At 51.3% G+C, this 27,616-nt stretch overlaps 1 protein-coding gene across 2 annotated transcripts; it reads left to right on the top strand.

Annotated features, from left to right (window-relative positions):
* The first annotated feature begins 737 nt into the window (after nt 1-737).
* PBX4 (PBX homeobox 4) lies at nt 738-27,253 on the top strand. 2 transcript variants are annotated; one of them, XM_081076848.1, is made up of 8 exons: nt 738-904; nt 7,919-7,992; nt 19,563-19,810; nt 20,129-20,277; nt 20,536-20,671; nt 23,921-24,077; nt 24,430-24,536; nt 26,845-27,253. In XM_081076848.1, the coding sequence occupies exons 1-8, from the start codon at nt 762-764 to the stop codon at nt 26,935-26,937; spliced, it is 1,107 nt and encodes a 368-aa protein (XP_080932974.1). In that variant the 5' UTR covers nt 738-761; the 3' UTR covers nt 26,938-27,253. The 2 variants fall into 2 exon arrangements, with proteins under 2 accessions (XP_080932974.1, XP_080932973.1); XM_081076847.1 differs by having other exon boundaries at nt 20,087-20,277.
* Nucleotides 27,254-27,616: the final 363 nt, after the last annotated feature.

Genomic DNA, 27,616 nt, shown 5'->3' with positions numbered 1-27,616 from the left:
TTCATTCGGTAACCAAGTGCTAGGGTTTTCTAGGTCTGGAATGCTGCAAAGAGAATGAATAAAAGAGGGGTCACGTTTAAGCCAGATCTTGACAGGTGAATAGAATTGACTTCTACAGCTGAGAAAATCATTGTTCTACTCTCCCAGCCACCGTCATCACAAAACTGTTCCCCTCATGGAAAGCTCCCAGGGAAGAACCAGGAGGCTGGGAGTCCTAGTGACCCACCTGATGGGACTGAGAGGAGCATGAGGGGGTTGAGCAGGGTTCTGGGGCTCGGACTTCTAGAGATGAATGGGGTGTTGAGAGCCACGGGAGGTTCTGAGGACGAGTGAGCTGCTCTGAGAAAGGGGACTCAGGAGATGTGCAGGTCTCAGGAGTGGGAGGCTCAGATATGAGGGCCTCAGGAAGAGTGGGGGCTCTGAAAAGGAGTGGAGATCGAGGAGTGAGGTTCTGAGCGCGAGATGCGAGAGGCGGATATGGGGGGGGGGCTCTGAAATGGGGCGGAGCCAACCTCACCCTCTCTAGGGCAAGAGGAGGGTGGAAAGTGCCGTTGCCTCGGCAACCCCGAACCGAGTCCCGGGCCGCGGAGGGCAGCTGTTAGGGGCGTGTCCGTGGGCGGTGCGCGGCGGCCCGGTCGGGGGCAGGGGCCCGGCCCAGGCGCGCGCGGCTCCCCGGCGGCGGCGGCGGTTGGCGGCGGCGCGAGCGCGAAGTGCTCCAGGCCCGGCGGCTCCTCCTCAGCGCCCGCCCGGCCCCACAGCCCATGGACGCCCCGCCGCGCCCCGCGCTGCCGCCCCCCGCCCCGTCCCTCCCGCCGCCCGGGCCCCCTCCGGGCCAGGACACGGGCGACGTCCTGCAGCAGATCATGGCCATCACCGACCAGAGCCTGGAGGAGGCGCAGGCCAGGTGCTGCTCGGGGGCGGGGGCCACCCAAAGCGGAGGCCGTGAGGGGGGCGGGTCGAGGGGCCAGAGCCTGGGCGGCGAGGGGTGTGAAGCTGAGGAGAGGGCTGGGCGAGATTGTGGGGTGCGTCTCTGAGCCGGGATGGCAGACGTGGGGGCCTTGAGGAGGACAACGAAGGTATTTATGGGGTTAAAATGGAACGGACTGAACGGCCGATGGAGGTAAGCAGAGGGCAGTGGGTTTTAGGAGCTCATCTTGGTGCGAAAGGGGTGGGTTTAAGGGGAGTTTGTAGATGGGGAGGTTTATGGTGAAAGGTGGTTTCGGGGTTTATGCAATGTAAGGGGAGTGTTGGGGGATGTAAGTGGATGGGTTAGTGGGATTCGTGAGGGTGGGAAGTTTTGAGGGCAGATAAAGGAGAGTGAGTTGTGGGACTTGGGAAAGAATAGACGGTTGACTCGGTTGTGGGAACTGTCGGGGAAAGTGGTTAGTGGGGGAGCTGGGTGGAAGCGAAGGACGCTTTTTAAATTAATTTGGTAAATATTCATTAGACACTATATGCAGAGCACCTAGCTGGGTGCTGACATAGTTGCTGTTCTCGAGCTCATGGTTGGAGGGAGAGAACGTAGGTGCAAAACACTAAGTATAAATTGTGAGAAAAGCTGTAGTAAGAAAATGGATGGCGTGCAGTGGGAAGCCAGATGGATGAGGCACAGCACTGTCAGAGGCCCAGAGGTGGGAAACAGCAGAAAGAAAGCAGAGCCAAGAACTGAAAATCCCCAGCTGAGTCTGGAGAGAGGCCGGAACCAGATCACACAGAGTCTACAAGTCTCAGAGTTTGAGGTTTTTGTTTGTTTGTTTTTCAGCTGCCATGGGAAAATCACAGCAGTTTTAAGACCACTGCCCACTTACCTCCACTCACCACTGTCAGCTGGCCAGGATTGGTAAAATCTGCTTCACAAAGGCAGCACATTGTGTTTGGGACTTGCTGGAATTACACTGGTACTTCGGTTTTCCAACGTAATCCGTTCCGGAAGACCGTTCGAGTTCTGAAACGTTCGACAACAGCCAACAGCTAGGCCTCAGGATCTTGCACTCAGCGGAAGCCGCATGACATGTTCGACTTCCGAGGTGTGTTTGAAAACCAAAGCATTTACTCCTGGGTTTATGGCGTTCATAAACCGAAATGTTCGTCAACGGAGACGTTCAAAAACCGAGGTACTACTGTATAGAAAATAGGAAAGGACCAAAGTCCTTTTGGAGGGTAAGGCCTTGTTGAATGGGGGCTTGTTTGAGGGAGGAGGATGGTCCCTGGATGGGATCAGGGTTTGGTGGTGGTGGACTGTGCAGTCATTAGAGCCCTCTAGTGAGGAGGGGTTAAAAAGCTACCGTGTTTCCCCGAAAATAAGACCTAGCCGGACCGTCAGCTCTAATGCGTCTTTGGGAGCAGATTATATAGGACTGGGTCTTAAATTAATTTTTGCTCCAAAAGACGCATTAGAGCTGACGGTCCGTCTAGGTCTTATTTTCAGCCCCAGGAAAGAGGAGATAAAGTAAAAGGTGGATGCGGCATTCATTTGTTCTTCGTCCTTTCCTTTGCTTCTTGTGGAAAGTCAACTCTGCAGTTTCATAACCTCTACCTGAAAGTTAGGGGTGTCACCCCACCACCGTGTTCACTCTGCTTTTTGGAGCATTGTGCTGGGTGCTAGAGAAACCAAGATGGCTAAGATATTCTCTGCCCTCTTGGAACTCATTGAGAAGTAGGGTGTGTGGGAGACTGATTTATAAATAGTGATATCAAGAGTATGCTGAGTAGAGATAATTCTGGGCACGAAAGAGCTGGGCTGGGAGAGGGTGTCTTTGTGTGATGCCCTGTTTGCTAGACTAGCCAGAGAGCAGTGTCTTTGTTGTGCTTTCCTTTGTATTCCCAGAGCTGTGCACAATAGCGTTCGTAAAGTTTTGTGGCACTTAGATTCTGGAAGGATTCGCAGGATGTGGGGGAGAGGGGGCATGGGCTCTTCATACCCAAGTGCTCTTCGGTTTGTGGTGCGACCTGTGTATCTTCTGTTCTAGGGGGGAAGAGTTGCTTAACCAGTGAGCTCTGCCCAGCTGTGGCCTTCCTCAGGCACCTGTCACCCCAGCACAGCCACAAAGCTGTTTTCTTGTAGCAATCTCTTGAGACTCCCCTAGACAGGCTTTAGAATAAAATGCAGTCAGTCACCTCTTCCTTGCTGTTCTTGAAGACAGCTCTTCTTTTCAGGCTAAGAAATTGAATAGTGGGGCATTATGCATGCTGACAACATGGCTGTTAGATAAGCTGGTTCTGGATTTCTTTCTGTGGTAGAAAAGACTCCCTGGGGCTTTTATTTTGAGCTCTGGCAGCTTCAGATCTGCCCCTCTTCATTGGATGTAGCCTTTAGATGAACTCTAAGCCCTGAAAGTCCCACAAGTGCAGACAACAGTCACTCCCCAGGTGGGCCACTTATACCACTCTGGAGCAAACAGCTTGGATGGGTCTTTTCCTCAGTATCCTCTGCAGCCTGGTGAGATCATCAACCTGAGATCATTCCGCACCCCCCCACACCCCCACGGGAAATTGTGTCTCTAACATCTTTCTACATTATCAGGGAGGCAGCTCCAAGGGCTTTTGAATAATTTATTTTGTCATTATGGCTAACTAGTCTCAGGATAGTCACTGTATATTGTTCTTCCTTCTGACTACACAGATAGGGGGGCGAGATCAGGAACTTTGGCACGCACCATCGTAGTTTAGATGCAGCCCAAGTCAGCTGGAGACTTTCTGTGTAAGTGGCGACCAGTCTCCTTGAGTGATCTTGTGACCTTAGGCTATACCCTGACCTCTTCCTGGAGAAGGGATAGTTCCTCATCTTCTGATTTGAACCTTTCACTGATCACAAAGGCTGATGGAATGCTTTTTTCCCTAGTAGTGAGATTCCTAAGAAGTCAGTATGAAAACTCTAGAGCTAGGAATGGCTGAGGGGTGAGTTTTGGAAACCCGATCAAAAATAGGGGGCAAAAATGGTCAGCAGTGTCATCCTGGAGACCCCAGGCTCCATACCTGACATTCTGGTAGAAGCAGCTGAAGAGGACTGACCCTTCTTGAAGTCGTTCTGCCTATTGGAACGACAGGTTAGTTGTGTTGCAGGATTGGCAGATTTGGCTGTCATGGTTGCTTCTTGACTCTTTGTTTGCAGGTGCCTTCAGATACGCTTGAGAGCTGCACTGTCCAATGTGTGTAGCCCCTCCCACATGCCTTTTTAAATGAAAAGAAATTAAAGTGAAATAAACATTCAGTTCTTCAATTGCGCTGGTCACATTTCAAGTGCTCGGTAGCCACGTATGGCTAGTGGCTATGATATTAGCCCAGATGGAGAACATTTCCATCATTGCAGAAAAGTCTCCTGGACAGTGGTACATTACAACAGTGCTTCTTACGCTCATGTGCAGCACAGCTCTGTGGGAATCTTAGTGCAATGCGAGTTGTGATGTAGGAGGTCTGGATGTGGGGGGGCAAGAGTCCACATTTTTAACAAGCTCCCAAGGCTGCCAGTGCTGCTGACCCCAGGCCATACTTGGAGAGGTCAGGCTCTCAAGAGTGGAGATGATAGGGTCCCATTTATTTCAATTTTCATAAATCAGTTTACCTAATAGACTGTTAATCTGACAAACGAAAATTATTTTTGAGCCAAAATTATATTTGTGGGCATATGGATTTTAAATTAATCACAAGGGTCACATGTTAGCATTGTTTTGCCTACTTAATGTAGAAAGAAAATTAAATTAGAAATAAATAAAATTCAGAAAATAGTTGTGTTTTTTTTTTCTCTAAATGAAACACTCGGCCTGGAGCTATGGGGCCCTGTTGTTTCAGGATCTGTTTGTATTTTCAGGAAATCAGGTTTTAGAGGGTCCAGGGTTGTTTCTGTATTTCCTTTGTATATAGTCTATAAAACCACAGTTCAAATTTTGTTGTTTGTAGAACTTAAGTGTAATAGAAAATGACCATGGAGGAATGGTAATAAGGCTTTTAGGGGGAAAAAGAGAAACTTTACATATAGTGAATAAAAGTATGGTGGAGAATGGTCACTGTTATACATGTTTTAGGAGCAAGCAATATGGTATATGCAGGAGGTGGTGTGCCTAAAACTAAAATTACATTTAGAAATTAGCTTTGAGGAAATGTAACAGGTACTACAATTAGGGCCTTCATAGCATTTCTTAGGAAGAAAATTCTCTGAACTGATGACTTCTTTAATATTTTCTCCCAGTAGAAATTCACATGACTTTCCTTTTTTGTTTCTTCTTTTTTCTTTTCTTTTTTTCTTTGTTGCTTGACTTTCTTAATTCCTCCAGTGTTTCTGCAGATTGACTTTGCTTATGATATAGATTCAATTCTAATTATTAAAGGGAGATTATGTAGCTTTGACTATCCTTAGAACTTAACCAAATGGCCAGGCATAAACCGTCCACTGACTGGTGTGATCCTCATCTCAGTACCTCTAGAATCCTAAATAAGGGGACATAGACCTTCAGAAGTATGCACGTTAATGCATGTCAGCCGCAGCTTTCAGCATGCGCATTCAAAGAATGCGAGAGGTCAGAGGAGGAATTTGTGATGTGGAATTTCCCAAAGCCAGATAGCAATAGCATGAGAGACTGTTAGTCCAAACCTGGGAAGTAGAACTTGCATTGAAATTTTCTTTTTCATCATCCTGAAGGAGCTTCATTAGATGCTAGTCAGCTTAGTGCCTACAGTCTTTGTTCTTAGCCTGCTTACAGGTTTTAGCTTTGTGCTTTGGTTAACATGCTTAGCTTGTCTTGGTCTCGTGCCAAAGGAAAGTCTTAATGTCCTTGTGTACTTGGAGTTGAATTTTATTGGTTTTAGAACGATTTCCTGAAGCTATCCAAAATCTAGGATCACAACACAATCCCTTTTGAAGTAATTTTATTAATAAGTAAAACAATATGCAGAATGTTTCAGAAAAGTTTCACAAATGAGCAATTCATTCCTTTAAGTGACAGTTACTGAATACAAACCTCCCCAGAGCCCTAGGAAGTGGGTGGTTTTTCAGTGAATCTCTAGATGAGGAACTGCTCCGAGTGAGTAAGAACTTGTCTGAGGTCAGACAACTAGGGGGTGGTTGGGTGGAGATTTGGCCTTGTTCCCTTGAGCTCTGGTGCTGACCTGCCGCCCTCCCTGCTTTTCTCAGAGCTCCTGCAGGCTCACTAAAATAGGACATCCCTTCCTGCTTCAGGTGCTGTGGGATTTCAGACAGTTGGTCTAAGGCTTCAGAGGAGCAGAAAGAGGCTGATGAGGAATTCGCCAGGGCGAGGGAGGCCACCTGTCAGCAAAAGGAGAGCTTCTACGATGGGATCCTAGAATCCAGCTGAAGTCAGGCTTGGCCACAGGAGCATGCCCCAAGGAGCCGACCGTGATCTGGACGAGGCTTTTTGCCCAGCAGAGAAAGGAAGTGTGGCATTCTAGGCTAGAGGCAAGCATGTGCGCAGGGAAAGCTCAGAGTGGGAAAGCATGTAGCATGGTTCCATCAGGCCTGAGTGGAGGGCATAGCCTTTGAAGGAGAACTTGGGAGGGCGACTGCTTGCCTTAGCTGCTGTGCAATCAGGCATGACCTTGAACTCCTTGGCAAGCAAGGAGTGAGCATGCAGTTTGTTCTGTTCATTGTTTCTTCTCAAAGTATTCTGACCTGAGGTATTTGTTCTGGATCAGAAGAAAGAGTCATCGCATCTCTTTCTCTGACCACAGCGGGGAGTTTGTGCAGTTTTAAGGCTGAGAGTGTGATTAAATTGGGTCCGTCTGCATAATCCGGATTAATCTCCCATTCTCAAAATCCTTAATCTTAATCACATCTGCAGAGTGTTTTCCCTTGTAAGGCAACATATTCATGGTTCCGAGGATTAGCACGTGGACATTTTTAGGGAACATTCTTCTGCCAACCACAGTTCCCATCACAGGCAAACAAAAGCCAGAGTCATTCCCTGGCACACAGGCTGTCCCAGTCAGCCCCACTTGTCTCTCTAACTTCACCACATGGCTCTCTCGCTCACCTATTACCCTATAGCATCCTGGTTTCATAAAATGCCAAGTGTGTTGGGGCGGCCAGATGGCTCAGTTGGTTAGAGCATGAGCTCTCAACAAGGTTGCCTGTTCAATTCCCGCATGGGATGGTGGGCTGTGCCCCCTGCAACTAAGATTGAAAATGGTAACTGGACTGGGAGCTGAGCTGTGCCCTCCGCAACTAGATTGAAGGACAATGACTTGGAGCTGATGGGCCCTGGAGAAACACACTGTTCCCCAACATTCCCCATTAAAAACTTTTTAAAAAGCCAAGTGTGTTCCACTCAGGGCCTTACTGGTTATTTCCTCTGCCTAAATTATTACTCTCTTCAGCCCTTCTCTTGCCTAACGTTTTGGCTTAGATGTCACCTCAGACACATATAAACTCCAATAAAGCTTCTATCCATCACCCTAGTTTACGTCTTCACAAAGCACCTGACACAGCGGGTGGTTTTCTTGCCTGTGTGTATGTTTGGTGTCTCTCCCCCCCTCCATCTTAACTGCTACATGGGTACAAATCTCATCTGTCTGTGTCTCTGTGACACTAGAATGGTGTGTGACACATAGTAGGTGTTCAGTAAACACTTGCAAAGATCACATCGCACAGCACAGGTAGGATGGCTGGGGTTTCTGCACCAAAGTGCCGCCACAGGGCAATAGCAGCTTTCAAATCCCTGCACCTTGAAATTTCATAGTTCTTGATGAGTTTTGGCATTGTTTAAATTATACATATGAGGGGAAATTTTTGAATATTCGTATATGGCTCTACTTAAACTTTGCACAAATCGAATTCATATGAAATGCTATGGTACTGTATCTTCCTAAGGGATTTTCAGGAGAACGGGCCGACTCAATATGGAGGATCTTTATTCTGACTGGCAGGATGACGTTTCTCTCACATGCTCCTCTGTCGCCTCTCTTACAGAAAGCATGCTCTGAATTGCCATCGGATGAAGCCTGCTCTCTTCAGTGTGCTCTGTGAGATCAAGGAAAAGACAGGTAGGCTGTTGGGAAGACACTTCCCATGTAGATCCAGGACCCAGGCAACCGCACACCTCTCATCCTGGCTCAGCCCTAGCATGCATCATGGACCATCTTGCCCAGATCACATCGCTTTCTGGCAGCAGATGACTCATTTCTGTCTTGTCGGAGCCCTGCTTTCTGGTGTCTCACATCCTTTTATTTTGCAGTCTGTAACTGGAGCGATACTGTTGCCAGTGAGTAACAAGCAGCTGCATTTGTCTTAAGCAAGACCGAAGAGATGCTGGGGCATTCAGTTGTTTTGGAAAAGGAAAAGATGATAGAGTTAGAAAGGTGGAATAATAATAATTTTGTTTTGTTTTAAGTATGCATTGTAATCCCCACGGAAAGCATCTGCTACTGCAAATCCGTTGTTCAAAAACAAACAAACCAGAAAAAACGTTTTATTTTGAATTAGTTTTAGATTTGCAGGAAAGTTGAGAAAAATAGTACAGAGAGTTCTCGTCTACCCTCCCCCCAGCTTCCTCTAAGGTTAGCACCTTCAGAACCATAGCACAATGATGAAAACCAAGAAGTTAACCTTCGCACAGTGCTCTTTCACTGATGACAGGCCTTATTCGGATTTCCCTCGTTTTCACCCTAATGCCCTTTTTCTGGTTCCGGCTCCCACATTGCATTTAGCCTTCGTGTCTCCTTCGAGTCTCCTCCAATCTGTGACAGTTCCTCGGTCTTTTCTCATCGTCCACAACCCACACTCCTTTGCTGACAACTGCTCAGTCATTTGTAGAGTGTCCCTCGCTGCGGTCTGTCTGATGTTTCCTCGTGAATAGACTGAGGCAGTGAGTCTTTGGCAGGAATCCTGCAGAAGTGATGCTGTGTCCTTTTCAGTGCGTTTTGTCAGAGATACATGCTGTTGATATTATCACTGGTGGTGCTGACCTTGATCACTTGGTCAAGGTTAATAACAATTTGGAGATCGTTTACAAGAGAGTCCACCAAATAAAATGAAAATATCATTGAAACCAAAGATCATCAACAGAAAGGTTGTCACTTGAATTCTTCAAGTGAGTTGGTCTCTTGAGATCAATTATTTGAATTTTCTCTGTCACTTCGGAGCATAGCACTTCAGATATCCTGGGGCTCATGGAAAGTGTGTATGTGGTACAAAAGTATGTTTCTTTCAAACATGGTTTTGGTGCGAGATTGACATGTAGTTGACGTGGACAGTAGCCAAAAGCAGCAATAGGGTCTGAATTCTGCTTCACCTCTGCATGAGCCTGGTGTGACCGAACCTTTCTGTCTTCAGTCCTCCTCTGTGAGTTGGGGACAGTGATAACACTTAGCTCCCGGTTACTGAGGACTGTGTGAGTTCATACATGTAAGGCTGTGGGTACGGTGCTGGCCTCCGGCAGTTATCTGGTGCCTGAAAGAGAAATTCAATTTTAAACCTACGTTTAAGTTTCACCCAAATGCTGTAAGGATGTGTGATATTCTTTATTTCTTCCACAGTTTGAGTATTTTTTTTATTATGATAAAACATATATAACGTAAAATTTACTGCTTTACCCATTTTTAAGGGTACAGTTCAACTGCATTAAGTGCATTCACACTGTTGTGAAACCGTCACCACCATCCATCTCCAGAACTTTTCATCTTCCCAAACTGAAACTCTGTCCCCATTAAACACTCACGGCCCGTTTCCCCTCCCCAAGCCTCTGGTAACCACCATTCCACTTTCTTTATGATTTCGACTGCTCTACGAGTAAGTACCTCACATAAGTGGAATTATACAGCATTTGTCCGTTTGAGCCTGACTTATTTCACTCAGCATAATGACTTCAAGTTTTCGCCATGGGTGAGCATGTCAATTTCATTTCTTTTTTAAGACTGAGTAATTCCGGTATGTGGATAGACTACATTTTGCTTATCCAGTCATCCATTGTAGAACATTTGGGTGGTTTTCCACTTTTTGGCTATTGTGAATAATGCTGCTGTCAATATGTATGTACAAATATCTTTTTGATCCCCACTTTCAGTTCTTCGGTTACGCACGCAGGAGTGGGATTTCTGGATCATATGATCATTCCATGTTTAACTTTTTGAGGAACTGCGAGACTGTTTTCCACAGTGCGTGCACCATTTTACATTATTATTAGCAGTGCATAAAGGTTCCAATTTCTCCACATCCTTACCAACACTTGTTATTTCCTGTTTTTGGGGGGTTTTTTTTAGATGTGATAGCCATCATAGTGGGTGTATCTCATTGTGGTGAACATGATATTCTTTTATTATTGTTTGACATTTTAAAGACTCTTTATTTGATGACAGCAGATTTGGGGAACCATATTAGTTCAAAGAACTATCTCATGGGTCTTCACAGTGTCATTCCTTAAGCCAGGTAGAAGTCAACATTTTATCTGTTATCTTTACTACTTTCCCTTTTCATAGGAGCTAGCCTGTGCTATATTTCGGTTCTAATTCTTTTTCCTTTTCCCTTCTAGTGCATTTTATAACCCGAAAAGTTATATTCCTTTTGGTTTACAAAACCATTGTAGCTTGAGTGCTACATTTCTTCTCAGAGGTTTGTTTGTGCATGTTTAACTTTTTATTGTGAAATAATCACAGATTTACAGAAATGTTCATTACATTTTCCGTTTATTTATTTTAGTGTCAGTTTGGATTCATGGAGTCCTATTTTATCATGGTCATTTACTATTATCATTCATTTTGATGCTCAAATGTTCCCAGATTTGGATAGTAGGAGCCCTTTCAAGGTGACCTTGCGTCCTTCTGATGTGTCCCCATCATCCTTTTGAGCACGTCCTTTCTTGCTGGTAAAAGGTTCTATATCCAATTTCCATCGTGTGGCGAGAGGTTTTCTCACACCACCGAGTAAGTCTTGGACACCAGCTGAGTGTCCTACCGGTCAACTCAATCCTGACACTGTCTACCTGGGCATAATCGTCAGACCCCACAGGTAAAGGGCTCAGTCCCACAAGACTGCACACTCTCACCTTTCACTTCAGATGCCAGTCTCAAGCCCAGGTTGTCACCTGTGATTCTGACCCACTGGCTATAGATTGGAGATTCCAGTGGTCCCTCTTTGGGCTCGATAAATTTGCTAGAGTGGCTCACAGAACTTAGAAAAACATTTCAATTACTAAATTGCCAGTTTATTATAAAAGGATATAACTCAGGAATAGCCAGATGGAAGAGATGCTTAGGGCAAGGGGCTCAGAGCTTCCATGTCCTCTCTGAGCGTGCCGCTCTCCCCAGTCTTCACATGTTCACCAATCCAGAAGCTCTGAGCCCTCTCCTTTTGGGTTTTTATGGAAGCTTCATTACCTAGGCATCATTGATGAAATCATTGGCCATGTTGATCTCTTCAACCCCAGCCCCTCTCCCCTCCATGGGAGTCTGGAGGTTGGGGGAGGGACATGACTGAAAGGTCCAACCCTCAAATCACATGAATAGGTCCCCCAGCAACCAACCCCCTAGTCTTAGGTGCTGTCCCAAAGTCACCTTATTTACTTAACAAAAGACACCTTTTCCAAGACTTTAGGAGTTCTGCCAGAAATGGGGACAAGACCAAATATATATTTCTCATTATAAATCACAATATGACAGCTGCCTAACATATTGGGGGCTCAGACTGTACTCTCTGCCCTGGCCAGAGGCAGCCATTTCTCCCAGGAGCCCTGGCTCCCTTTAGAGTAGATCTTGGCTGTAGGCGTGCTCATGCTACCGAGGTATTCCTGCTTTGATCCCTCTTGGGACTGAGCCAAAGAATATTTGTGGGTGATACATACATATTCACATCTAGTTTTTCTATATCTGCATAGATTGAAAACTGTGAGTTCATTCCTATATATTTCATTCTAGTTTAGTACCACAGGGTTCATTGTTTTTCTCTTTCCAGATTTGTGACTCCCATCTCTGGTAGTAAGAACCCTGCTCCCTTAGCCTCTGTACTTACACTTATTTAATCAGCCATCCCCTTACCGTGCACACCCAGGCTGCCTGCCCCGCTCCCCTCTTCTCTCCCTCTGCTCCCCCGAGAGCCCACTGCTGCTGACAGCGCACGCATGATGCCCTACTCACCTTTCTTGGGCTGCAACACCCACGACCAAGCCGCCCTCCTCCCAAGACACCCCCTTGCCCGACTGGGCCAGAACGTCCCCTCACTCAGGTGCCTCACAGATGGTCTGTGTCACCTGTTCTTTATTTAAATTATGGAGAGCAGATATGATGGCTTTCAGTACATGGGAGCGCAAAGGTCGGCCTTTTGTGGGGTTTAAACAAGTTTGCCCTCAACCCCTCACAGCACTCCCTTCAGTGTTTTATATGAACTGCCTAAGCAGCATTCCTGAGACGGAATGAGCAATACACCAGACAGCCCCGTGGGCTGGGAGACACTGCGCACAGGGGCCGTGCCAGCCAGCGCGCGTCTGTCTCCGAGAGACACTGGCTCCTTAGTGCGGTGAATTGTGTATGTTGCTCACCCTGAGAGGGGTGCCCTTCAGCCTTGGGTCACGTTTGCTGTCCTCACCTTGCCCAGTCTGTCCCTCCCAAGCTCCTGGTCTTATCTTCTCCATCAGCACCTGAGGACACAGCCAAGGAGAGGCCTCCCTGCCCTGTCTGACTTGAAGCAGTGCTGCTAAGGGGCCCCTAGTAAGTCTGAGTGTGCCGTGCGGTTTGGGGAGATGACTGTGACCAGGTTAAGGAGCGTTCTGTCTATTCCTGGTTTGCTAAGGGTTTTTATCGTTAATGTCGTTTTGCTTTTTTTTCATTTTGTATATTTTGAGTTATGGTTTTTCTCCTTTAGGTTACTGCAATGATATATACACCGATAGATTTTCATTCACACTGATGAAAATTCAGTGTATCCATTTATGCTGATGATTCACACTGACAGATTTGAAAGCGCCTGTGTGCAGAGATAAATCCTCTTGGTCATGATTCGTGTGTTTATGCACATACACACACATACAGATGCCACTGGCTTTAGTGTAGTGGTTTATTGAACTGTTTTGGCTCTTCATGAATGAGGCTGGGCTGTGATTTCCTCATGGAGCCCCCGTCTTGAGTTCTCTGTATGGTGAATAGGTGGCTTTTCTTAAGTCTCATCTCTGAAGAAGTTTGTTGGAGAAAGGGGCTCTCTCTTCCTTGAGGGCCTGATAATTCTAGTCCATAAAATGTCCTGGTGGCCTTCAGGGGGAGATTGCTTAGCACAAGTCCTCTTTCTGGAGCATAAGTCTGCAAGGCCAGGTATGTTTCAGGAGCTGGGGCGATGGCAGTGAACAAGGTAGCCAGGGTCCCTAGTGAGCAGGGTCGTTCCACACAGCGATAATGACAGCTGTGCCCCGCTAGGTCCGTGGGGAGTGCTGGGGGCATTCCTGGGCCTCAAGCCATGGTCTGATGGGGTTTCACAGCACCAGCATCTCCCAGGTACCGAGGTGCGTCTATGTGGGGGAGAGTACGCTCCATGCTTCCCTGGTGGTCTCATTGACTCCTCATGTGTGGAACTAAGTTCCTCATGCAGGAACTGAGGCTCAGACACTGCCCGGTACCAGTAACAACTAGCACTGAATCTGTATCAAACTGGTTTCCTGTCAGGAAGCTTCTGATCTGTAGCCCCTGCCAGCTCCCAGAGCCTCCAGGGCAATTTGGGGCTGCCAGACATAGTTTCATGGCTCCCAGTTGAGTCCGGAGTTGGTTTGGGAGACCTCTAGCCTATTGGATGAAATGATAGGAAAAGACTCCTGGGCCCCATGCACATGCTCCATCGGTATCCATCCGAGGGAGGGACCCAGGAGACACCCAAGAGGTAGCAGCCACAGAATCAGAAAGAGCAACTGCAGGCCATCGAGACTTTCTCTGTAGCTGGAGTTTTTCTTAAGCAGTTGCAGTCCAGGTACAGACGGGTATTTACCTCCTGCCGCCAGTTTCCACATCCTCTGATGTGAGAGGCATCGTTTAGGGAGGACGCGCTCTCACAAAAGATGGTGAAGGTGGTTGTTGGGATTAGCACTTTGCACAGTACTAATTTCCTTACTACTTCTGTACAATTTCCTTATTACCTCTGCTTCTTTGACTAGAAGAGCTGCTGGAGCTGGTGGGAGCTGAGCTCAAGTTCGAGAATGAGGACAGGAAAGGTTAACCTCAGCACAGGGCACAGTAACCATGCTTGGTGCACACCTGGAGGTTCCTGTTCCTGCCAAGATTTAGCCCCCAAAGCCGCTATTTATGCCCAGCACTTAGTTGGTGCTCAGCAAGTGATCAGAAAAGCATCAAAAGGTTTCTGGAAGCAACAATTCCTCAAGTTTTTCTTCCTAATGATCTTTCTCATCCGTGGCTTCCAGACTGTTCTGCGGACGGGCATGCAGGCAGACGGATAGGGGGACTGGTCTGACCAGAACGATCCCGACTGTAGGTGCTCAGCCTGTGTTTGCAACCCTGGGGCTCAGGACCCTACTCCTGAGTTCCCAACACCAGGCTCAGACTTCCTGTTGTGAGAGGGCTCCTTAGAAACAGTTTGGTCACCGTATCTTTCACTCAGCTCAACGCCTCTTTCTGTTCTAGCTTCTCGAAACTTAATCCATCTTAAGTGATGGGTAGTGGAGGCCCCACCGTGCAGGTGAGGGAGGCCTGGTTGCTAGTCCCCTAGCCTGGGGGCCCAGAACCTGCCCATGGTGCGTGAGGGCAGCAGCGAGGGAAGAAGAGAGGTGAGCGTTTTGCTGAGTCCCACTCTTTGGTGGGCTCCAAACCAGGCTTGTCCTGTGTCATCAATGAAAAAAAAAACCCTGAATCTCTGAAAATAACTAGAATGATTTTTACTTAGGGTCTTGCTGAGAACTATAGCCCGGGAGGACAGTTTCAAGAAGCCTTGAAGCAGTGCTTCAACTTCGAAAAAGTGGGGGAGCTTATGTAGGCAGAGGAGTGAGTGGAAAGTACATGTGGTGCCTCAGAGGTTTCGGTTAGGTTGCAAAGGGATCAATGACTCAGAGTTTACACCAAATGGAAGGAATGTATAGGAAGGAGAAGGTTGAGTTGCTGTGCCCCTTGGCGTCAGGAAACTACTTCCACACTTCAAGGTGATTTTTATGAGGCTATAGAAAGAACAGGCACTGTTTTCTATAATCACTGGTCTTTAGTGTTGAAACTGTGTAGGTCGTATAATAATTATCCAGATGGTTTGTGCTTAATAGGAAATTTCAGGAAAGCTCACTCTTCTCATGGTCACTGATTAAGTAGGCGCCCTCTCCTTTCCTCCGTCCCCTCCCCAGCCAAGGGCTGGCTGCCCGTGCTGCTTTTACAGTCACATGGTCAGAAAGTGGCTAATCAGAGGGACCTGTCAGGTCATCGGCCAGCCCTGGTGCTCAGCGGTGGCGTAAATTTCCTGCTGGGCATTCGGAGGTTCTCGAGTGGCTCCCCCCAGCCTTCCATCCCAGCACAGGGGAAGCTGGAGCATGTCCTGCTGCTAAGCACCAGCACCGCCAAAGGGATGAGCATACAGGCCAGGGAGCAGGGGGCAGTGTGGGGGCGTCAGGGCGAAGGAGGCTCCCCTCTGAGCCTTCCTTCCTCCCCAGATAGCCACGCCTTTGTTCCATGAGAAAAGAAAAATAAAAACAACGTAGGGTCACGTTTCTGTCTTGGTCTGCTGGGGCTGCCATAGCAGAAGGACGACACGGACTGGGCGGCTCACACAGCCACCATCTATTTCCACCCAGTGGTGGGGGCTGGAAGTCCAGGATCAAGGAGGCAGCTGATTCAGCCCTAGTGAGGGCCGCTTCCCGGTCTGCAGCCGGCTGCTCGCTGTGCCCCAAAGGGGGTGGGGTGGGGAAGAGGTCTCTGCTCCTCTTAGAAGGCCACAGTCCTGCAGACCAGGGCCCAACCTCGTGGCCTCGTTTGACTTGAATCGCCTCCTCACATGCCGTCTCCACATACAGGACACGGGGTGCTAGGGCTTCCACGTGTCATTGGGGCTGGGGGAGGATGCAATCCAGCCCACAGTAGTTCCGTGTTGTTTCTTACAAAAAACAACGTGTTGATAGTCACAGTTTTCTTTTACTTCGTTTGGTTTGCTAAGGCTGTTTTCACATTCAGTAAGTTGGGAACAGAAGGAAGTCTGGCAGTTGGGGAAGAGGGGTGCCTCAGACAGATAGTGTCCCTGAGCTGAGCTCCTGGTCCCCGAGGCCTCCCTCCCACCCGCCACCGTCCAGGGCCCTGGAGGAGCTGAGGAGCACAAACTCCACTCTGGAGCAGCCGAGCGGAAATAAGCTTGTTGTAATGGAAGGTGACGAGTGTCTAATGGCATGATTAGGCCAGTGACAGTGCACAGGGAGGACACTGTGCGCAGGAGGGGCCGTGGGTGGAGGCAACAGGCACTGCGACACGGTGAATGAAGCCCAAACAGCGCGCTTGGCATGGCCGCGTCTGCAGCTGGGGCTGGTGGTGGTGACCGAGGCCCGGGGTAACTTGTTTTTTTGTGTTTTGCTTTTACTCATCTATGTACATACTGCAACAATGTACAGTCTTAAAGAAATAAGACTTGTAGCGTGTGACTGCTTGTCATACAGCACCTCAGACATAAGCTCGGTTACCAGCGTGAGGTCTGACGGGAATGGTGTCTGCTCGTGGACATCTGGGCAGTTTCTGTTTTCCATTATCAACAGTGCGGTCGTGTGCACTGTAAGGGGTCAGTGTTCCTGTGGGATAAATTCTCAGGACAGGAGTTTGGAGATCAAAGGACTTTTTCATTGTTAATCAGCATTTCAAACCTGCCCTCCAAAAAAAGGCTGCACCAGTACATACCCCTGGAAGAGAAATAAGAAAACCCTCAGGTGTGCTCTTCATTGTGTGAGAGTTTTCATTTTGAAAACAATAAGTTTCTTATTTTTTGGTCCCTGGCTTGTGATGGGGTCTCAGATGTTTGCTGTTGCATAAATAAAAGAAAAACTGCCACGCCCCACAGCATCATGCGTGCACACACGCATGAACACACGGGCCCCACACACCCCTTCACTAAGCTGTGCGTTCCAACCCTGACCACTCCTTTCCCTAACCGAACTGAAGCTGGACTGGAAGGTGTGGAGTGGCCTCTCCACCCCCAGGTGTCAGGGCATGCTGAGGGCCCTGAGGGAGGGCCTGGGAACTGTGTGCCTCTTCGTCCACTTCTGACCCCGGCCTGGACTCAGGGAGGAGCTGCTCGAATCAGCCTGGAACAGGAGCAGAGCGTCTGCGCACTGTCAGAGGGCCGAGCAAGGCCCAGTAGAGGGAAAGTTCATGAAGGTGGGTTTGGAAGGACGTCAGGCAAGACTGTGTGCCAGATGTCGGGCTCCAGGCCCTACCTGTGGGTACCAGGGAGATGCTGAAGTCTTGGAACAGAAGACTGGTGTGGGAAACAGCGTTGGGAAGCGGTCGGCCTGCAGGTGTGCACCATGGATCAGAGGGGAGAGGGTTTTCCTCCGCAGGTCACGGCGGACAGGAGAGGAGTGGCATGGCGGGGCCCAGGAACAGCATTAGGGAGGCGATGAATGGTGGGTTGATTGTAGAGGCGGAATCAGTAGGATGTGAAAACAGGGACTGAGGGAGGAGGGCGACCGGGAGAGGGTGGCGGGGGCTTACAGCTCACTGTGCAGGTGAACTCTGGGACAGACTTCGGGGCCCGTGCAGGAACGCCCAGCTGCTGAGGCTGCCTCCCAGCTCTGCTAGGACCAGGTGGGGACGTGCACAGCCTGTGAGCGCCCACAGCTGAGAAGGCTGCCCTGGCTCACGGGCCTAAAACTTTCATCTGGTGCTTCTTAAAGATCAAGTAAGGTTGTTAGAGACTTGGAACTGGACGGGTAGTGGGGAACTGATAAAAGGGGCGCTTCTCCTTCAGTTCTTGCAGAAAGAGCCTCGTTGCAACCCAGTGAGACTGAGGAGGTGCCACGGGTCCCTGAATGTGAGGAGGGGAGGGTCCCTGCATGTGAGGAAACTTCCTACAAGGATATCTGTTGAGCTCCTTCCGTTCTCCCTAGTGAGTTTTTGACAGAAAAGGTAAATCTGTTCTAGGGAATAAGAAAGGGACAAGTGATTAATAAGTAAGTAATATGATTAAACTCAATTTTTATTTCAGCCCTTAAGTCAGTGAGTAGCGGATAGTATTAAGAGAGACTGTTCCCAAGAAAACACTTTAAACTTTGTTTTTCTGGAAAGTCAGAACTAGATGGACATCATTCCCTGCTCCATCACCTCAGGAGGCGCCCCACCTCAGTCTCCCACCTGTGCCTTTCTCTGCTAACGTGGCTTCTTTCACTGAAGAAGCAAACGAAACACAGGCCCCGCTGGACTGCCCTCCTCAGACCTGTGCCTGGTTCTGCCGCCCCTGTGCCACCTGGCGCCCAAACATCTGGAACGTTCTCGCTGGGCTCCACCCCGCCACACCCTACCACTGCTCTTGCAGAGGTTACTGACACTGTCCCGATGACTAAGCCCGTGTTTCATTCCTCTGTGGCTGCTGCTGGTTTCTCTTCAGCCTACCTGACCATTCTCTCCATCTCCTTCTTTGCCTGTCCCTGAAATGTTGGTTTCCTGGCATTCTTCCCAGAAGTGTAGCTGCAGGTACAGGTAGATACGTTCAGATTTCCCAACCACAGATTTCACGTCAGTACCCGTCTCCCGCCCCAACTTGTTAGCTCGGCCCGACGCCCAGTGAGCAGCTGCCTCTCAGCCACCTGGACCCGTGTGCTTAGACCAGGCTGCAGTGCCTTGTCACCTGCCCACTTGCTGCTCTCTGCGGTGTTTGACAGAATGCTGCACCATCTAGGGCAAATGTGGCAGTCGCCCTGGCCTCTTTCTTTCTCTCCTATCCACCTCCAGTGGTCACAGATCCTGGGGACCGTCTCCCTGGTCACCCCATAGCTGACCTGCTTCCACCCGGATGGCAGCAGCTGTCCCCACCCTCTTCCCTCCCTGCCAGTCTTGCCATTGAGCAAATCACCCTCTCTGCCCAACAGGGATGGCTTTTCCAAGTTGCAGGGCCAATTGTCTCATTTCTCTGCTTAAAATCTCTCAGTGGGTTAGTTCATCTTCTCTGGCACCTCCTGGATCAGGCTTTTCCTCTCTGATTCTATAGCAACAACCTCCTTCCACACACACAGCAGAGGCCCAGACACCCCAGGCGCAGCCCTGGGCCAATGCCAGGCTGCTGCGCCCCTTTGTATCCACACCTGTGCTGGGCGTGTCTGCAATGTGCCATCTTGCTTCAGGAGAGACACTGCAGGGCTTCAGGCATCTCCAGCGCCCGTGCCGCCCTGCCCCTGCCCAGACACCCCTGTGTGGGCCCAGCTGTGGGCTGTGAGTTCTGCCCTCACAGCCACACTGAGCTGTGGCCTGTCTGTCCCCGCAGACTGTGCTCCTAAGTGTGGTTCCTGGACAGTGTCACAGTGAGTAACTCGGTGTCTGTTGCCAGATAAAAGGAAGTCTTCCCTCCTCCCCAAGGTCTCTGTGAAGAATGCTCAGACGTGGCGCCAGCGCTGACAATCTGTTGCGGTTGTTTTCACTCAGACAGCGGACACTGATTCGGTCCGGTCTCTCTTATCCAGTGTTAAACCTCCGGGGCGTTCAGGAAGAGGGTCTCCCCGACGCTCAGCTCATGAGGCTGGATAACATGCTGCTGGCCGAGGGCGTGTCCAGGCCGGAGAAGCAAGCAAGAGGAGGACCGGCGGTGGCGGCCGGCACAGCAACACCAGGTGGCTGTCCAAATGACAATAGCCTTGAGCACTCTGACTACAGGGCCAAGCTGTCCCAGATCCGACAGATTTACCACTCTGAGCTAGAGAAATATGAACAGGTGATCTTTCTGCATGGAAGAGTTTCTATCATGTGAATGCACATTTGTCAAAGCAAAACATGGACCGCTAATCGCCTTTCTTTTGTGGCACAGACCAGGGAATTCACACGCTTGGTCTCGTGGCAAAGGTGCCGGTTTTCCTGGAAGCCCTTTGCATCCACTTCCCCGTAGCCAGTCTCTGTGGGAGCCGAGGGGGGCGGCAGGGGGCTGGTCCCTGGGGGGCCCTGAGCCAGCCTGCTGGGTAGTCACAGGCTGGCGTGTGTGTCCCTGCCCCAGGCCTGCCGTGAGTTTACCACACACGTCACCAACCTTCTCCAGGAGCAGAGCAGGACGAGGCCCGTCTTGCCCGAGGAGATGGAGCGCATGGTTGGTGTGATCCACAGCAAGTTCCGCGCCATCCAAATGCAGCTGAAGCAGAGCACCTGCGAGGCCGTGATGACCCTGCGCTCGCGGTTCCTTGATGCCAGGTCAGGCCCTGCCCGCCCCCCCCCAAGTCCAGGGTCAGCGTTTAGGAGGAGGAGCTGAGTGGGTGCTGGCTTGGGCTTAAGTCCCCTGGTGGCCTTCAGGGGTTCTGGCCACGGCTGCGGGGGTAGCCCTCACGCAGCCTCTTGGAAGGCGAGGGGAAGTGTTGGCTGCTGTTTCTATAACCTCCGTAATCATCGGTGGGGATGAGGGGACATCGATAGAGTCCCAGCCCATGAACCTGGCTGCGGTTGTCTTTGCAGGCGTAAGCGGCGGAACTTCAGCAAGCATGCCACAGAAGTGCTGAATGAATACTTTTACTCCCATTTGAGCAACCCTTACCCCAGCGAGGAAGCTAAACAAGAGCTGGCCAGGAAGGGCGGCATCACCGTCTCCCAGGTGACAGGCCTCTCCTGCCATGCTTCCCTGAACCCAGAATGGGAAGAAGGTTAGACCCGGTGAGGAGGACACCGAGGGCACTTCGCTAAATGTGTGGAGCAGGAGCCGAGTGTCCAGGCGTGGAGTCAGCCTGACCGGCTCAGATTCCGGCTCTGTGCTACGGGACTCAGGCATGGGACCCCCAGAGGTGATGCTGGTAGAGTGTAGCCCATGGTGCTCAGTGAATTGTAGCATTTACTATTTACTGTTCTCGTATCAGAGGAATGTGCTGTGTTGCGTGAGAGAGGTGGGATTATAAGCTTAGGAGAAGAAAAAGAACTTGGAGCAAAATTAGGTCTTGTTACGATAGACCAGCTCTCGAGCTCAAGTACCAATTCAGTCATACTGGGATAAGTTCCGGCGCATGCATGCTTGTTTGCTTCTCAGATAGTCCAGTGTGAGTGACGGGGGTACGAGACAGGCAACGTCGGGCCCCAGATGGGGAATGCCGGTGCAGAGGAGAGATGGGACCTGGACGGCCTTGGGAGACCCTGGTAGTCTTCTCAGTGGAATTGGAGGCAAGGGAGGGAGAGCTAAGAAACAGCCCAAGAAACATTTCAGAAGGTTTTAAAGTGGGAACGAGGATTACAGGCAGCGCACCAGCTCGAGGCGGGGCCAGGCCACACCCACAGGCAGTGACAGTGTGCGTGTGGGGGGGTCTGGGCAGGGCCACCCACGCCTCAGGCAGCCAGGGTGACGGGTGCTAATGCTTCCTCATACTGGCTTACGGAGGTGCCCTCTGAGGCAGCCCCCTCCGCCCTCGGTGTGGTTGGAGGGGCTGTTTCCAGCCTAGTCTGGCTGCCGCCAGGGCCTGTGCCCTTAGCCACTACCCTGTGCTCCAGCCCAGGCCGCGTTCAGCGGTTACTTTGTGATGAAGGCACTCCAGAGCCCCAAGGGGTCATGCAGACAGCAAAACCTTGCAGATGTCCTCATCACAGCTGACGTCACCCTCCTGGAACTGCCGGGGTGCCCTCAACATCAAGGCCAGAACTTAAGCGAGGGGCCGCACCTCTGGGGCTCCAAGACCCCGACAGAAGCGTGAGGCCTGGCAACCTGTTTACCACCATGAGCAGTTGTCTGAAGAACAGCCAGGTTCCCTTCAGGGCCCGGCACCTCCGAAGAACAGATAGGTCTTGGGTCGAAGACTTTATCTGAGGAGAGGGTTCATTGCAAACAGAATTTTGAGAAGCACCAGCCACATTCTAGTGACTCCCACTCCGTGACCAGGCCCTGAGACCCTCACCCACCAGCAGCAGAATTGAAAGCTTCTCCCCACTCAGTGGGTCCACCAAGTCGCAGGACAACTTGAAATGGCTGACAATTTGATGAGGGAGGGTTGCAAAGTTGGGGTGCAGATATCATGGAGGCTGTAAGGTTCGCCTAAGGAGAAGGTAGTGAGAAGGGAGAGCACCATTAGGCAAAGGGTGTCACAGATGAAGCCACAGACATTTTCAGGACAGAATCAGCTGCAACTCCAGGTGAGGAGGCCTGAGGGAGAAAGGGGCAGGAGAGCTGAGGCACTGGATGGGGGGCAGTGGGGAACCTGGGCAGCTGCAGCTGGCTTGGCTAGAGGGACGGGGTGGAGTGGCCAGTGGCTCCAAGCTACAGCCAGTGGAGAGGATATCTAGAAGCCCGTGCTACACCCGCACCTGTGTGAGGTGCATGTTGGGGCACTTCCCACTGGGAGGAGTGGACCCTGGCCGGGGACCAGCTCTACCAACCACTGGACCCACCCATCAGCCTAGGAAGAGGGCCAGCCTCCCCTCCCACCCACATAGGAAGTTTGCTCTTTGTCCCTCGAAAATGCAAATTGAATTCAACGTGGGAAACTGCTTGCTGCCATTTGCCTGCAAACTTAGTTCCACAAAGACATTTCGGCACATTCCTTGGAGATAAGTGGGAACCAAGAGGAGGGTGGGGTCACTGTGTGAGGAGCAGGGAACACACACTCAGGTGCTCTTTTCATGGTTAACATTGAGAGGGGGATATAGGAACTTTAAAGGAGGAGAAAAAGTTGTCCACAATCTGCCACCGCAACTCAGCTGTTTATTTCTTTTTTTTTTTTCAGACATTTTGAGCTACTTTTTTTTTTTAGACATTTTGAGCTACTTTCTTTGGGGTGTGGGAAGGGGAACCAGATTTTATTGGGGAACCGTGTGTACTTCCAGGACTTTTTCCAAGTCAAGTTGTCCTTTCAGCCTTAGTTGTGGAGGGCGCGGCTCAGCTCCAGGTCCAGTTGCCATTGCTAGTTGCAGGGGGCACAGCCCACCATCCCTTGCGGGAGTTGAACCAGCAACCTTGTGGTTGAGAGGACGCGCTTCAACCAACTGAGCCATCTGGCACTGGCCCATGTGGGAATCAAACCGGCAGCCTTCGGCGTTGGGAGCACGGACTGCCTGAGCCTCCAGGCCGGCCCCAGCTGTTTATTTCTGTTTGATTAAATGTGTAAACATCTCAGTGCAGCGACAGCTGCTCCACTTTGGGGTATTGAGGTATTTCCAGCTGTGCATATCTCTACTCTCGGAGGCAGGCGCTGGCTCAGGGTCCTACCTAGGCAATTCTGTCCCTAGGGGACGTTTTCATCGTCAATACCAAGGGGTGAGGGACAGGGACACTGCTCCACACCCAACAGTGCCCAGGATGGCCTCACCCAGAGAACAACCTCCGGGGGAAGCCCTGGCCTGGGGGTGTGCTTCATGCGGGGAGACTGCTGGCTGACAGAACGGGTGTGATGACCCCCCTCCCCCCAAGCTGGCTATGAGCACTAAACCACGAGCACAGGTGACAAGGTGCTTAGCTCAGCGCTCAGGATGCGTGTCTCCTGGCTCTGGCTTTCCCTAAAGAGGAGTCCAGGATTTAATCTGTTGCCTGCCCCTGCGGCTCTGAGTGTGTCGCAGACGTGCCTGTTTTCCTTCCAGCAACACCTTCGGCAGCATGGTTCCTCTTCTGTAAGACATGCCAGCTCTAGGATGTCCTCAGCCCCCTGCAGACATTTCCCTGGGTCCACGGTTCAATCAGCACCACCTTCTCCTGGCTCAGGACTCACCACCATGAGTCCCGGCCCCTCATGCAGCCCCATGGCTACATGTTGTCACTCAAAGATGTTCCTCCTGGGTGGCGGAAGCAGGGGCACCTCAGAAGGAACCTGCCATCTGTTCATCTCATCACTGGGTCAGCTCTTTCCAGCAACTTCTGTCTCGGTGTCCACAGGTTTCCAACTGGTTCGGCAACAAAAGAATCCGGTATAAAAAGAACATGGGGAAGTTTCAAGAAGAGGCGACCATTTACACGGCTAACACGGAGGGAAACACCACCGAAGCTGGGGGTCCAAGGAGCCAGGCCAGCTGCCCGTCCACACCCAGCTCTGGTGAGTGAGGCCTCCCGGTTCAGGGGCCATAGTTGCCATGCGGCTGGGCCCACTGAGCTATGAGGAGGGAATTGGTGAGAGGACCACACAGTCCCCTCCGGACCTGTCACTGCATGCGCCTCTTTCCTTCATTGAAATCATGAGATTTCTATTCTCGATGGCAATGATCCTGATCAAGTCAGCAGATCCTTGTAGGCTGTGCTGGTGCTGTGGGGACCAGAGCCTCCTCCCCCACCCGTGGGCGGCCTCTGCGTTCACGGCCTCTTCCTGGTGAGGGCCAGTGGATCCCACCTGAGGAGTCGCTGCAACTTGGGGGCTGGCACACTTGTCCTGACTCCTCCCACCCCTCCAGGTTCCTCCGGACACTTCCCGCTGACCAGTGCTGGGGATGCGCTTATCACCCTGCAGACACTGGCCGCTCTCCCGCCCGCCCTTGGCAGAGGCGGCGTGTGGTCCCAGGTGAGTGTCAGGGCATAACCCTGAGGGTGTCCTCAAGATTCCTGATGGGGTGTCGGGGCGGACACACGGAGCCCAGGGGGGTGGCGGGTCCTCGGAACAGGCCGTCTCGTCCTCCTCTTGGCCTCTGCAAGACTTCCCCGAGGTGCTGGCAACGAGGCAGGCCTGTTGGTCACTCTGAGTCCATCATCGTGATGGCTGCAGGTTGGCAGAGCCGCCTGGGGGCACAGTTCTGTGGGGCCTACTCTGCAATGACCTGTGCCATGCACCTCCCCTCGCAGGACTCAGTAACTGGCCACAGCCGTTGAGTGGTGGAGGTAAGGCCCCGAAACCGCTAAGTGGTGGCTGCTGAAGGGAAGCCACCTGCCTCTCAGGGAACAAGTGCACTCCGTGGGAGGAGGGGCCAGGCAGACAAGGCCCTGACGCCTGACCATGGGGACGTGCAGGCAGCCCTGCTGGGCCCAGAGCCGCTGCCCTGTTGGTGCCTGGGCAGTGCCAGCCTGGCGGCCCCCTTGGCTGGTGCCCAGCTGGGCCACAGTGAAGATCTCCTTTGGTGACTGGGAAGAAAATACGCCAGGGACCTTGGGCACCTGAGGACTCGCCCCCCCCAACTTCCTTAGGGTATGGGACAGTGTGCCCGGCCAGCCAGGATCGGGGGTCCCTGGGGCCTCCCCAGCCTCCCACTGATGGGCCCTGGGGCCCGACCCCACACGCGGGGTCATCATGAAGAGGCCGCCCAGGCACAGGCGTGCCGTGTCCATGGGAGGCTGGGTGAGCCCTTATACAGCCCACCTGTCTCCTTCACATGGGTGTTCGCTGCCGTGCCAGAGTCGACCCCCCCACTGATTTACTCCCAGCCCTTAGGAGGGGTACAGGGGATGATGCCTTCAGAAAGTGATGCATCTCCCGTCACCATAGCAACCCCACTGCCCATAACACACACCTGGGCTGAGCTCAGCGCTTCTATCAGTGGGCGCAAGTGAATCAAAGTGAGTGTCCCAGCAGGGGGCCCTGGCAGTCAAGGCTGACCCTTAACCCTGGAGCCATCCCCAGGAGGTCCGGAGCTTCTTATGTCCCCATGCGGCTTCCCCAGACCATGACCTTGTAGTAAGTGGGAACGTTGGGGTCCTGGTGCAGATACCACACCCTGTGAGCACCCCTGCCTGTGCCACCCGTATCCCTCCCAGCTTATGGCAGTCCCCTGCCTGGGCTCTTTCAGAGAGCACATCTCCGTGACTGAGGCCACCCAGGCTGGGAGCTGTCACCTCTGCCCTGGGTGCCCAAGGAATTTCTGAGCTGCCCTTTGGCTCCCAGTCCCACCCCTGAGTGCCAGCCTATAACCTCCCGGTCCTGCAGGTGGACACCTCCCCTCACCACTCATGTCCACCTTTCTGGAACACAAGTGTCTATCCGAGGGCAGAGTGTCACCCTGAGACAAGTGTCCTCATCCCAGCTGCTCTCAGACTGATGGTGGAGTAGCCCCAGTCTCTTGGTGCCTCATGTCATGTGCTGACACAGCCCTCAAAGGAAATCTTTTCATGCACTTGCCCAACACTGTCCTCTGAGGTACAAGCACCGTAGCAGCTTCTTGAGACACATGTGAGGAAATACCTGAGACGAGAGGGGGCCAGGCGGTTTGGATGGGGGTAGAGTGCCATCAGGAGGTCTTAGCCTATAAAGGAAAGTGTGGGAGAGGAAGGTGAAGGGGCTCACTGTCCAATGGCAGCGACCCTGATCTTAGGTAGTGTCAGGAGGGCTGAGCCCTCAGGGTCACATGGAGGGGGTGACATCTGGGCACCTGCGAATGGTTGGTTCAGGAGCCAACCCCAAGCCTGAGTTGGGAAGGGGAACAAACAGCCCTGCTCTCGTGGGCTGCAAACAGGACTTGCCACGGAGCAGGCCACCCAAGATGAGTCATTTTCAGTGGTGCTTTCCATTGGGTGGAGGGGTCCATGGACAAACATCCCCAGGTCACGTGTGCCCAGGACGTCTCTCCACCGCAGACGCAGCGCCTGAGCCTCTTCCCGCTCACTGCACCCCGCCATGATGTTTCAATCATCATCAGCTCCACACCTGACTGAGTCTCCCCAACCCTCAGACTGTGTAGAAACCCCAGCTGTCCTCAGATGCCACATCATTCCTTCGCCATAGCCCCATGGAGTGGCCCATGGAGGCAGGGAGGCTGGCTGTGACTGAGGACTGAGGACCGCTGTCCCTCCCGTCTCCTTTTCTTGGTTCTTGGCGAAATAGGGGCAAGACAGGCGGTCAGTCTCCTGGCTACCCCTCTGACGCTCTGTTGCTATCTTTTCAGGCCGGGGAAAGCTGGCAGGGGACCACCCCATCGGTGTCGACTGCTTCCCCTGCTGGAGATCCCGGCAGTGTCAACTCAGATGCATCTAATTAAGCTTGGGGGACGAGCAGAAAAGAGGATGTGTGACCTACCGTGGTTTGCCAGCATTGGTGTTTTTACTGTGCGTCGCAGCTGATTACCTCAGAAAACCCAGAACTGACAGCAGACAGTGCTCCCCGAGCCACACCGCCTGGGACACCTCTCCGTTTCTTGCTTGTCAGCTGGGATTTGAAATGGGCAGAGACACTGTTCATTTTCACAACTCAGTTTGGTGGTTGTTTTTTAAATAGTAATTTTATGGCAAAACTATGAATTGTCTCTTCTAGGACTTGTCAGAAATTCTCCCATTAAAATTTTTGGTTTTCATTTCGATATTGTTCACCAGCAGCTCTGTGTCCGGCAGTGGTTGACAGAACGGGGGCAGTGTCGTAGCTCCGCAGTGGAGCGAGCTGTGATCCCATCCATGTATTTGCCTATTCGTGTGCCAGCTCGCCAGGACACTGTGCTATTGTATGATTTCCTACGGTTTGCATTGGTCTCTTGTGGGCTCTGAATTTTACTGGGGATTAGTTGGAATTTTTGTTTGTTTGTTTCTTAATACAAGTTCTACCATTTTCAATTGAAATGTTATTAAAGATCATGACGGGGTGTTTTCAAGGAAAATGAGACGGTTGCCAGAGCCGGGAAGTGCCACTTTGGCACACACGTGCCCACTTGTGGCCGTGGTGTGAAT

The sequence above is a fragment of the Rhinolophus hipposideros genome (assembly GCF_964194185.1).
Source record: "Rhinolophus hipposideros genome assembly, chromosome: 16".
Classification (NCBI taxonomy): domain Eukaryota; kingdom Metazoa; phylum Chordata; class Mammalia; order Chiroptera; family Rhinolophidae; genus Rhinolophus; species Rhinolophus hipposideros.
Note: the sequence above shows the minus strand (reverse complement) of the source record. Positions and strands in the feature narration are given on the sequence as shown.